The 13298-nt window shown below is 40.2% G+C and overlaps 1 protein-coding gene across 7 annotated transcripts in view; it reads left to right on the top strand.

Moving 5' to 3' along the window:
• ELN (elastin) overlaps positions 1-13298 on the top strand; it is a 139797-nt gene that overhangs the window by 58538 nt on the left and 67961 nt on the right. For all 7 annotated transcript variants that reach the window (XM_075335381.1, XM_075335380.1, XM_075335375.1 and 4 more), the window contains exons 9-18: positions 977-1075; positions 1356-1391; positions 3729-3779; positions 5181-5219; positions 6086-6115; positions 6616-6678; positions 9664-9711; positions 9918-9989; positions 10884-10913; positions 12148-12219. In XM_075335381.1, coding sequence (XP_075191496.1) covers positions 977-1075; positions 1356-1391; positions 3729-3779; positions 5181-5219; positions 6086-6115; positions 6616-6678; positions 9664-9711; positions 9918-9989; positions 10884-10913; positions 12148-12219 — 540 coding nt within the window. The remainder of the gene's footprint in view (positions 1-976; positions 1076-1355; positions 1392-3728; positions 3780-5180; positions 5220-6085; positions 6116-6615; positions 6679-9663; positions 9712-9917; positions 9990-10883; positions 10914-12147; positions 12220-13298) is intronic.

Here is a 13298-nt window from a genome sequence, read left to right as displayed (position 1 = left end):
GATCCCGTTGTCAGTAAAGTGTCCCGTCTTGTATGCTGATAGTGCTGTTCCGCTGTGGGGCTAGTCGAAGACCTCAACCCCGGATGCTATATGCTATTTGGCTCCAGGAATAATGGAACAGGTCAGGTGACTTTTCTAGCCTGGTCCCGCAACCCTTGCAGAGTTGGTAGACAACTTGAAGTATGCCTGCCCTAGGGTTCTGTACCCCGACAACGCTGGTCCTGTGGAAGCAGCCTCCTGCTTCTCCCCAGCTACTGTGTTGAAACACCTTGGCCCACAAAGCTGCCTTGCGGCATGTCTGCTCTGCTCGGCGTTTGTAGCTGTTCTTTCCTTTTTAGTTGTGTCGTGTGTTGGAAGCTGCTACCCCCAGCAGCTGTCACCGGCTGGTTCACTACTCTCACTAGGTCAACCTGCTTTTCCCACTGTGTGCTCCTAACTACCCCTAGTGGTTGCTTCTCCCTGACCCTGAGTCCGGGTTCCAGTGGATCTGGGAGCGTCCTGTAAACCCAACCGCTGTGGTGACCCCCTTCTGTGACCCGACCCTAACCCGGTACCCATTGGGGAGGGCAACCCACTGTTACTGTATGTGTATGTTGGTGGAACCGGTGCCGACCTTACTTGGACCCGGGATAAGTACTACACCCTAAAGGAGGTGCAGTACCCTGTGGTGCCTGAAGCATGTGTAAGTCTAAGCAGAGATGTATGGAAAACTAGACAATCCTTTGAAGTGCAAGTTTTTACTATATTTTACTAAATATATATCTAATCTTGAGTTTTCTCAAATCAATATGTTTATCTGTAGAATACAATTGGCATATTATTTACAAATATTTATACTAAGAACACTTTGTTCCCTCTGTATATATTTAGCTAAAAGTAATTTGATGTCTATCAGAAGTACAATTGATCAATCCAGTAATAAGCAGAGCAAGACTAAACTCTAGTGCAAGCCATGTATAATGTTTATCTGTGACAGGAGTTGCTGGTGGAGTTGGCGGTGTTGGTGGAGTTGGCGGCGTTGGTGGTGTTGGTGGAATTGGTGGTGTCGGTGGCGTGGGAGCTGGACTGATACCAGGTAAATTGTTTATAGTTAGAACATGCAAAAACTACTGTTTTAGGCTTCATTCATCAATCTCTGCTATACTCTTTAACTCGCCTTCACCTCTTTAGGAGATAAATATACAAAATTGCACAGCCACACTTTCGTTTATGGACCCTCAACTTCTGCGGCCGGTGCTTGGACGCTCATAGTACTGTCTCAGCCATGAAAGGCTGAAAGAAGAAAAGATTTTGACTTTAGATCAGCATCAACTACAATAAAATTGTTATTTATCTTTCTTAAATTCATCTTGCAGGTGCTGGTGCTGGTGCTAAACCAGGAAAGGGACCAGGTAATAATGTCATTATCATTGTCCTCATATTTATTCCACTTGTGTTGTCTTAAAGGGAACCTTTCATGTGAAAAAAAATGTTATTAACCTGCAAATATGGTGTTTTTCTGCAGGTTGATAGCCTTCTTATTCCATGTGGCCGCTGCACTTAGAGCCCCACTGCCGGGAGAAAATTAAAGAATTATTTCCATCTCCAAGATCATCTCCCAATATGTAATATTTATAATAATAATAATAGCAAATACCTCCAATTAGAAATGTAGTATAGTTCTTCTGAGATAGCCATGTCTCTTACTTCATGTGCAGGGCATTGCAGCTTAGGTATCTATGGTTATGACCATGAGCAACTGTCACTATAGGAGTTGATGTAAACATGGATATCTAAGCTGCAATGTCCTGCACATGAGGTAAGAGACATGGCTATATCCGGAGAACTATACTACATTTCTAATTGGTGGTATTTGCTAATAATATTATTAGTACACCTACTACATATTGGGATAGGATCTTGGAGATGGGAATACTCCTCTAACTTTATTCCTCCCGGCAGCCTGGGGTATTCAGTCATGGGGGAGTGGCCAGTGCAGTTTGGGTTACCACTCAGACCATAGAGAGCAGCTGCTGTAACTACAACCCGGCACTAACTGACAGTCGGCTCAGCAGTGCATCAGTACAGAGCCGGGTGTAAGTCAGTGCCAGGGGTGTAGTTACAACTGCTGCTTACTATATACCGAGCGGTGACTGAAACTATTCCACCCGCCCCTATGACGGAAAACCTGAGGCTTCTGGGGCGATTAAACTTCATTTCCTTCAACAGTGGTGCTGTTAATGCAGAAGTTGCATGGTGTTAGAATGCTGTTAACCTGCAGATTAACCCCATATCTGTAACTCAACCCCTTCACGCATCTGCACATGTACGGTGCATGTCAGAAGTGGTTGTATGTAATTGTCTCACAGGATGAGCCCCCCACATACCTAGCAGTTAATAGTTGTGTGTTACAGCTAGGACCTTCCACTAACAATTTTGGGTGGAGCAGAGTTCCACTTGTGATTGTTAACCTGTTGAATCCCACTGTAAAACGCTGACAGCAGGATATAAAATGTCTGGCGTGCAATTTTAAACTCTCAACAACGGTGGTTTGCTATAACAGCAGGGGGTCTGCTGTGGAATCTGTTTTTGTAATAGCAGAGCTCCTTTGAAACCTGCCTGTGGCCAAGCTTCAAGGGAGACTGGTATTTCTGCAATATACAGCAATGCCACAGCATACAGTAGCAGAAGCGATCAGACAATCGCAGGTTATAGGGGACTATTAAAATCAGTGAAAAGTAAAGAAAATGTTTTGAAAAATAAAAAAAGTTACAAGTCTTTGAAAATGGCGACACAACCCCCAAAAATGTTAGGGCCAAACTTCTGATTTTTTTAACCACTAAAATAATAAAAATAACTATATGTTTGGTATTGCCGATATCGTACTGATAAGGAGAATCTTATTGCAAGGTGATTTTTAACACAAAGGGTACACCGTAAAAATAATTCCCAATAACCCTGTGAGAATTATGTTATTTTCACCATTTCTCCTCACTTGGCATTTTGTCCCCTTTTACAATACGCTGTGGGGTAAAATGAATGGTGTCATTCAAAAGTACAACTCGTGTCGCAAAAAAACAAGCCTTCATACTGTATGTCTATCTGGACAGAACAATAAGAAAGGTATTGCTCTGGGAAGAAGGGAAGGAAGAAATGAAAATACAAAAACAGAAATTGGCTGTGTCTTGAAGGGGTTAGTTGAAATAAGACCTAGATCCAACTTGGTCAACCTTCCTCCACCAATTATATATTTTTGTCTCTAAATCATTTATAGCCAACAATGTTATGTGTACTGAGGAAATAATCCAGCCCTTTTTTAAAAACCGTTATAGTATCTGCTATTATTACCTCCTGTGGTAGTGTATTCCACAGTCTGACTGCTGTAACGGTAAATAACCCTTTCCTATTTAGCTGCTAAAATAATTAAATAAATACATTTTCCAGTTCATGTTCATATGCTTTCTGTGAATGAAAATATTTCTTACATCCAGAGGCTGAAGATCTATCCTGATCATATCCTTCCTTGACAATTATACATGTGACACCTAAACATTACCAGTATAGGTTTTCAGCCTTTGGGCATAACAATGGATATTTCCATTCACTGACATCAATGGCTGGAAATAACCCTAAAATCAAGAGTTCACCTTGCCACGTCTTAAAGCCTCGAAGCTGATGTAATCTGTCTCTGCTCTTATGAACCCATTCCATACACACATCCCTTATGGCTGATCTTTGCTTCCTGACAGGTGCAGGGATCCCTGGCTTGTACCCTGGAGGAGTGGTACAAGGTGGTGCAGGTCAGAATGTCTCTTCCTTTTCCTCTCTTCCCATCCTTGTCTACCAACTGTGATCAGGATAACCTTGGATGACACTCAGTATTATGAGTTAGAAGTTTCCATGACGTTATTTCATGTATTGTGATCTGAGTTTTAAATGTTAAAATAATCCCAAATTCCATGTCCCGAAGATTAGTGTTTGTGAACATCTTTCTTGGGACGTTCAGTAGGATCGCTTCTCGGCCTTTTGGCTAAGATAAAGTGTAGTACCTTTGAGAGTATTGCCTTGGCTTGGCTGGAAGGTATCGGGGCTGCTCAGCTCCCTGGCCTGGGGGGATCACCTCATCTCACGGTGTGGCTTCCCCCCTCTGCTGCTGGGGAGTCCCTGGCAATGAGAGGCGATCACCCCTCTCACCACACTTCGGTGTTGTGGACAGTTATTAGGACAGATTTTTTTTAGAAAAATAAATGAATGCATTAGAAAACAAAATCTAGGGATGTTCAGTAGCAATTCATATTCAGATCTGAAAAATGGTTGCACATTATATGCATATAAATCATAGTAGCACGCTAAGAGACCAATTGGAGGTTATCATTTTCTGTGTGCCTCAATGTCCTCTCGTAATGTAATAATGACCCAAGTGTTCCTTTATAGTATAGTACTGCCCTGAGTGCCCTCCTTATAAATTAATAATGCACCAGGCATCCCCTGAATAAGTAATAACTTTCCAAGTGATACATAACAAATAAAATTGTCTTCCGTGCCCTTTAAAAAGTAATAATGGCCCCTAACAATCATAATGCTATTGCTATGTAAATGATAATGCTATTGCATACATAGAAAATCTTGATATTCGACTTTGATTTTTATCCTTTTGATATTTTCAATCATTGTCTGGTGTTTATTTTTATGTGATGGTAAGGTATATGTTCATACGATTAATTGGTCCCTAACAAGTAGTAATGCCCCTGTGACGACTTGGCACTCGTCTGAGCACACAGCCACCACCCATCATCTGGGGCCTGCAAGCTCAGGAGGCACTGGTTGGTTCCCCTGCCTGCAATAAGGGTACAGAGGTAGCAGGAGCACATGGATCTTGGTGAGGGGATCAAACAGTTCCTCTGCCACCTGGTAAATGCCCGCATTCTCCACCAATAAAAAAGATGGGAAGCATTTTTTTTAAATTTTACATTGGGTGTCAGGAACTTCCAGTTACACCTCTGTGGATAGCTATGGGCCAGATATATTTGTTCTGAGTTTCCTTTCCGACTCATATAGGTTATGTGCCCAATAAATGATATATGGTGGACACTGATTAACTCACGTTATTTTTATGTTGCTTATTCAAACATGAGCATTAGAAATACATAAATGTATAAAATACATTACATTAACTTTACAATTTCTATCTATTTCCACAGGGGGAGTACCCGGTGCATATCCCGGTGGAGTAGTACCAGGTAAGGGCTCCTCGGGACTTTTCTGCTTGCGACTGGTGTTCTCTATCTAGTCTGCCAATAACACACATGGGAGCGGAAGTTTGCTATTATGTGTGCGCACATTACTGTGAATCCTGCTTTCTCAGCAACATGTGTGTGGCTGGAGGGAAGCAATTCTTTCCAGGGGCGGAAAAGCAAAAGTTGGCCTTACTCACTTTTCAGGAAGTCTCCTGGGACATATTTGTATTCACTGCGCTGTCAAGACTTATGGCTTGTGCTGGAGATTACATAATAATAAAACCTGCAGAGCAGACATTCATACCAGAGATAATGATCTAAAGACGAGGAGGCCTAAGGTGAAATGTGTCCAAATCATGCCCCATGGAGGAGGGTTCACTATATGAAGTTTACGTTTGGTAGAAAAACTCATGCATATTACATATATTGAATCCAGAAGTGTTGTAGGCACCTTTCATGTTTTGGGTTGTTTTCTGTCTCTATGCTGGTTGCAGTAAATGCACATTTTGTCCTTATTCTTGTTCTTAATAGAGACTCTTAATAGAGTGATGTGTGCTCTAAACAAGCAGTTGTCTCCCTTTGCTGCTTCCTTTCTCATTTCTCTATCATGTTGTTCTATTAAGAACTGCAGCTGCATCCCCCTCCTCCCCATTTAGTTACTGTTTTATCATAGTAATAGGGGAAGTTTCTGAAAATTTACACAAAGCCTGCAGATAATGTAAGGATGCAGCTACACATTATAAAGTTTATTTTATTCACATGTTCTGCAGATTAATGTGATAAAAATATATATAAATACTTATAAAATGTAGAAACAGCCATTTTTGTATGTACATTTGCATTTAAAGTTTTTAAACGTTTCTATTTAGGTGCTGGTGTTGTTCCTGGTGTAACCACAGGTAATTTTATATACCTTTTCTATATAGTGTTCAAAGGGCTTTCCCCTTTCAACATTCTGAATGCCTATATCTCCACTGCTCCAGTGATTGTTTACCAGCTGCAGCGGTTACATCATTTTTACAGCCCTGCAGCCAATCACTGGGTCCAGTGGCTTATGCTGTTGCACAGAACAGCTGCTGAGCACAGTGATTGGCTGCAGTGTTGTTGACATGACCCCTGCAACCAGTCAGAAGTGACGGAAACATAGTACTGAACATGGGAAAGTAAATTCCAGCTGATTTTATTATTTGTAATGCAGGTTGTGTAAATCAATGTGTTCAAACTGCTGAAAGGGAAAAAACCCTTTAATATGTAGTAAATCCTGATATTTATACTTTACACAAATATCATGGCCACAGGTCAGTTTTATGCTACTTGTTATTGCAGATATGATTGTGATTGTGGAGATAAATCCTAAAAAAATCCCCCCAAATAAGCCCTCAATTTGTCTTATTTTCAGGAGCTGTAGTACCTCAAACAGGAGTTCAACCAGGAGCTGGAGGAAAACCAGGAAAACTTCCAGGTAGGACTGAATGGGTGGAGATCAACGACTATGGTGTATTGTGAAATGCGCATCAATAAATCGCTTCTTATAACCATCAACAAGCTTCTTATACCTCTCAACTGGAATTTTGGACTCTTCTTTTGCAATCTGCTTCAGGTCTCATATTTGAAGGCGCCTTCTCCCAACAGCAATTTTAAGATCTCTCCACAGGTTTTCAAAGGTATACAGATCCAGACTCATTGCTGTCACTTAAGAACTCTCCAGCGCTTTGTTTCCCTCCAATTTTGGGGCTTCCTGAACTATTTTTGGGACTTTGTCCTGCAGGAAAACCCTTGACCTATGACACAAACCCAGCTTGTTGACACTGAGCACTACATTGCGACCCAAAATCCTTTTGTAATCTTCAGAATTCATGATGTCTTGCACACAGTCAAGTTACCCAGTGCCAGAGGCAGCAAAACAACCCCAAAACATTTTTGAACCTCTAATATATAATTTGATTGTAGGTGCTGTATACTTTTCTTTGTAGGCTTCATTCTGTTTTAAGTAAACAGTAGAATGATGCATTTTACAAAACGCTCCATCTTGGTCTCATCTGTCCAAAAGACACTTTCACAGAAGAATTTTGGCTATATTTTGTCAAACTGCAGTCTAGCTTTTTTATGTCTCTGTGTCAGTAGTGGGGTCCTCCTGGGTCTCCTGGCATAGTGTTTCATTTCAATCAAATGTTGATGGATAGTTTGCACTGAAATTGATGCAGCCTGAGCTTGTAAGACAGCTTGAATTTCTTTGGAACTTGATTGGGGCTGCTTATCCACTACTATTTCATCAATTTTTCTCTGCCGCACACGTCCAGAGAGAATAGCTACAGAACCGTGGGTTGTAAACTTCCTGATTATGTTACGCACCATGGACAAAGGAACACCAAGATCTCTGCAGATGGACTTGTAACCTTGAGATTGTTGATATTTTTCAACAATTTTGATTCTCAAGTCCTCAGACACACAATACAAATCTTGAGTCAACTTCTGTCCTTTTTGTTTGGTTTCAGGTGAGATTTTCATATTGCCCATACCTGTTACTTGCCACAGGTAAAGTTGAATGAGCATCACATGCTTGAAACAAAGTTGTTCACCCACAATTTTGGAAAGGTGACAACAATTTTGACCAGACAATTTTTTGGAGATTTGTGTGAAATTTTGTCCAATTTCCATTTTTTTTCTGGGGGTATTTTGGCGTTTTTTCAATATACACAAAGGAAATAAATGTGTGTAACAAAATTTGTGTAAGTACAATAATTTTTGGGGACAAATACTTCATTTTCTAGAACAACCCGCTCTTGATCAAAGTCACTCACATAAATATATGGGTCTGTGAAAATCACACATTTCATCCATGTGCTGTCTATGTGCTGTTCGATTTGAACAATATAATGTTTAGGAGAAGCAAATTATTTTCGTCATATAAGAGAATCACTAATGGTAAAGCTGACACACTGACTAAACAGTAATGTAAACCTCATCCAAGACACTAATGAAAAGCCGTCCATTTTCTTTATCTACAAGAAATGTCAAAATGAGGTCTCAGAAACATCTTCCTGATGTTTGTACTAGTGACATCTGGTTATGAAAGAGATCATACATGTCCAGGAGGAATAACTCAGGAAGTCCACAATGCAAAAATCTGAAACAAACCGTATACATAACTGTGACAAATCAGCCACATGTTCACATTCTCTTACTGTGCAGAACCCGATGTTCACACATAAAGGTTTCGCCACCGTTTTATGGTTTACTATTGGTGCATCTTTCTGGTATACAATTATTTTAAATTAGATCCCATTCCTAATCATGTAAAGTTCTTTAAGTCTTTTTTTCTAAAACATGTGCTACCCTGCAAAATCATATTTATGAGTTCATGAACTAGAGATGTCTTTGAAAGGAAACGTATCTAACGTATAATGCAAATGTGTCTGATGAAGTCACAACTAAATTATCAGATCAATGATTGTCCATCCATGGGACTCTTTTACCTTACAAAACCACTTGTTTGTAAGTAACAAAACCTCCATAAATCTTTCTGACAGAAAAATAAATAAATCACACTTGGGTGATATAATCAGGAGTACCAAAGCTTAAAGGACCTCTGTGAGTAAGCGAGGGGGTAGTGAAATATTTACTTTAGGCCGGAGTCACACTTGCGAGTGACTGACGTTTATTACTCGCGAGTCTCGCTTTGCATCACCCGGTATGGCCACACTCTCCGGACAGGAGCGGGTCGGTAGCTGCATGTATTTCTATGCAGCTGAGATGCTCCTGCCTCGAGAGCAGCAGGCCGTGTCGGGTGATGCAATGTGAGACCCGCGCATATTACACGTGAGTCACTCACAAGTTTGACTCGGGCCTTAAAGAGGACCTGTCACCAGGTCAAAAGTGGACAGATTATTTTGTTATTTTATTCCCAATGCTCCCTTGAGTATTACAGTTTTTTTTTTTTTCTATTATCTATTAAATCTATTATAATGTTCCGGAATGTATCCAATTCTAATTTTTATAGTCTTTGGCAAGTGTTGAGTTGCTATCAAGATAACTATGCAAGGCAGCTTAAAAACACACCACCAGAGAATCCTGGAATCCACACATGCTCAGTAAAGGTCCTAAGAATTCACGAGAAACAAAAAGACCCATGTCCCTGTAACTGTATGACAAAGTAATAAAACTAAGACTGGAGTACTCAAGGGGGCAGCGGGAATAAAACAGGAGCAAAAACGTATTACTGGTGAGAGGTCCACTTTAAAGAGTGTCCCATAAACAACATATATGTAGGAGTAGTGGTTGCACATGTTTCCTAAGGAAAATACTGGAGACTTCATGCCGCCTGTTCTCGGGATCAATGACGTTATCACCAACCTCAGCCTGGTGATCACACATTTGTGAAATGCAGGTCTCTATTAGGACACCTTGAGGTGCTTATTATAATCATATTCTGTCATCAACTTAACAGGTGCTGGCATTCCTGGGGCGTTCCCAGGCGGAGTACTGCCCGGATCAGGTAAGGGTTAGAAATGTGTTTTACAATCCTCAAAGTAATCTTCAATGATAGTTCCAGTTTCCAGACAAAACCAGATACCAGCTGGCAATAAACACAGACCATAGAGAATGTTAAGTTCTGGGACATAATGTAACTAACCCAGCAGAAAATTACGTTTTGTGAAGATCCATCTTCCCTATTTGATAATTTCCTTATTTATTTTCCAGGTGTACGATACCCAGGAGTTGGTGTTCTCCCTGGAGTGGCCACTGGAAGTGGAGTCAAACAGAAACCTCAAGGTCAGATTTACTTTCCTACTCAGATGTGTATTTCCTTGGTACCCAACTACACCACATACTCCCACAAAATACTTACTGTACTCATTTAATATTAATAGCTATAGACTGGTTCTACAACAGTTCATATCTATGAAGGTAAACGCTATTATCTGAGAGACAATGTCCACACTTATGGTGTTGCCTAGCCAGTAGAGATGAGCAAACCTGAGGTTCGGTTTTTGAACTGAACACCAACTTGAAAAAACAGGGCTCGGGTTTGGAGTTTGAATGCTTTACATGCAACACTTAATTCGCACAAGCAATGCTGTGCTCAGGTGCGCTTGGTGCTCAGCCCAGTGTGAGCTGCTTGCAGTGTATGAACGGCTCGCACTGGGGGTAACAACAGCGTGATCACATGTAGTGTGCAACCCCAAACAAAAATTTTAAAAATCCTGCCCACCCTTCCCTGGCAGTGAACTGCTTATGGCTAGCTGTATGTGGGCGGAGACTCAAATTGCCAATTAGTGTGTTCGAACCTCCTTGGGCAAGATTCGTACACGTGGAGGTTCGATTCATTTGCTGCCAGGTTCACTCATCTTTACTAGCCAGCTCTTTGTTAGGGATTTTGAGGGAATCCCTGAAACCTTAGAATCTTGAGAGGAAGAACACTTAGGACAAAACAGATACATAGTGCTATGTGCTTTGGGCACACCCTGAGATAGGGTGGTGCATGATTGTTGGTTTAATGGCACCTTCTACCCAATACCTAGCACTTAGGACACTTGCCACACCAGCCCTCATAGTTACAGCCTTTACAAGCAAATAACTTTATAACTTACGGTACTTTATTATTTCTAAGAACAAATTATTTTAGTCTATTACCAGTCATGTATTAACACTCACATGTAATTTTAGGTGCTGGTGGTGCTTTAGGTGGAATGCCAGGTAAGCATATTTTGGAGGTGGACACTACAGTTCCATACTCGGGTATTTCATTTATAAGGTTTGTTTTACATACATGTCACCTGTCAAGCCAAAACTTTAATCGAGTGTAGAACAGCAAAATTATATCACATGCCTAATTTACCCCCCAAAAAATCCATTACAGTATTCAACTGCACCAATCTCCTGCTAATCCAGTTGCCAAGCTGTCTACGTTATCTCTGGTTTTGTCCTGAAAATGCCAGCAAATAGCCATGTAATCAATAATTGGCAGCAGTGGTGACCCAGCTTAGTCAGTAATAGGCAGGGACCTGGTGATCGTAGGAACTGGGTAGATTGCGATCAGTGGAGGTGCGTATTGCTTCTTTTGATTATTTTTATGCCACTTGGGGCCAGTTTTGTCCCAAAACCCCATCACATATTCAAAGACCATGAAGTCAAGCTGAATACTTATATTTTATTATCCACGCAAGAAAAAGAAATTATAAGTCAGCACTGGTATGTAAGAACATTGAGATATTCTACAACGATCCCTACCACTCAAACTGAAAACTAAATAGTTTTATTATATACAAAGTCACGCTTAGGCAACCAGCCAACAGATAGTTCTAGACATCTGCCAATGTTCCAAAAATATTTGCATTAGTTAACATTTTTGATTGAGGAAGCAAGTGTCAAGTGGATGTTGTCCTTTCCTTTACCGCACCCTGTCGTCACTCGCAAGCCAGTTAAGATAATGGTCTAGAGAAGAGCAGGAGCCCTCAAAGTGCAGAAAGATGTTCTGGGCTTCATGGTATCACAAAAGGGAACAGCAAACGGAAACCAAACCCTCGTCATTCTGAAAGAAAAATGTTGTTTTTCTGGCGACACTTGGATTCATTATCCCAATGTAAAGCCAAATTAAACGTCTGTTATATGTCAAAACAATAAATTAAAATTCAAAATCAGCAACATTTATCATATTGATGATTAAAACACATTAATATATATATATTTTTTTCACTTCTTTAAATCAAGAATACAGTATCATCTGTTTTTTTCTAAATTGAAGTCTTAACATTGACATTATTCCCTTAATTAGTGGTCGCCTGAGCGTCATCCAGAAACTTGTGACATTTAGATAGACAGGATTTATTATTATTTTAGGATTATTTATTTTACATTTTTTGCTGTTGACTAATTCTGGGGTTTTTTTACATACAATTTACTTGAACATTATTTGTATTATATATTTTAGGCTTTGGTGGTTTTGGTGGACAGCAGCCTGGTGTACCCTTAGGATATCCTATTAAAGCGCCGAAACTACCAGGTATGTATTTGCATGTTATTTTGTATTTAGGATATCCTCTCATGAGTTGTCATATGGATGTTAGGTGAGAAAAAAATAAATTCACACACACAAAGCACTCACATAACATACAGAATGACATATGCAGGACACTCGTCCCACTTTTCTGGATGAGAATCAGAGCGATTTTTTTTTATATGCAGATGTGAGCGAACCCTCAATTATAGACTTATTTTGTCCTAATGGAAATGAATCATTAGAAAGTGATACATTATTTTACATTTTCCTGTTTACAACTTCTTTTTTGCAATAGTCACTAGAGCTACATAATAAGTCAATATTGACTGTTCAATGGAGCTTTCATGATAGCTTTGCTGTATACACTTGGGCAGAAGAGCAGAGTTATCTCATCATTTGAGAATTTCAACTCTTATGTACTGCTAGAGGTCGACAAAAGTCAGATGATAGCAAGGCTGCTCGTAATACACAAATGGATATCAATTGTATCTCCCTGGTCCCTGTAGGAATATACTAATTTTCCAGAGGCTTAAAGAAATCTGTCACCAGGTTTTTGCTACCCCCCATCTGAGAGCAGCACAATGTAGAGACAGAGACCTTGATTTCAGCAATGTGTCACTTACTGAGCTGTTTGCTCTCATTTTGATTAAATCAATGTTTTCTCTGCTACAGATCTAGCAGTTATACAGAGCTCATGAATATGCTGGACTACCTGGCAGCAGGCACATGTAGTCCTCTAATGATAATCTACTGCTGATCAATCAGTGATTTTATCAAAACTGCACTAAGCAATCCATTAAATGACACATCACTGGAATTAGGGTCTCTGTCTCTCTGCTCTCAGAGTAGGTGACAAAAACCTGATGATAGATTCCTTTTAAGGCTTTGTGCACATGTTGCAGATTTGGTGCAGAAATGTTCTGCATCAAATCTGCACCTTCTGACAGAAAAACGCACCAAAAAACACGTGCGTTTTTGGTGTGTTTTTGTGCCCTCCGTTTTTCTTACTGAAGTCAATGGGTGGAAGGGCTAAAAAAACACAGGAAAAAACGCAACAATTGACATGCTACAGATTATTTTCT

The sequence above is a fragment of the Anomaloglossus baeobatrachus genome, chromosome 2, assembly GCF_048569485.1.
Source record: "Anomaloglossus baeobatrachus isolate aAnoBae1 chromosome 2, aAnoBae1.hap1, whole genome shotgun sequence".
In the NCBI taxonomy this organism is placed as follows: Eukaryota; Metazoa; Chordata; class Amphibia; order Anura; family Aromobatidae; genus Anomaloglossus; species Anomaloglossus baeobatrachus.
This window is presented reverse-complemented; position numbering and strand designations above follow the sequence as displayed.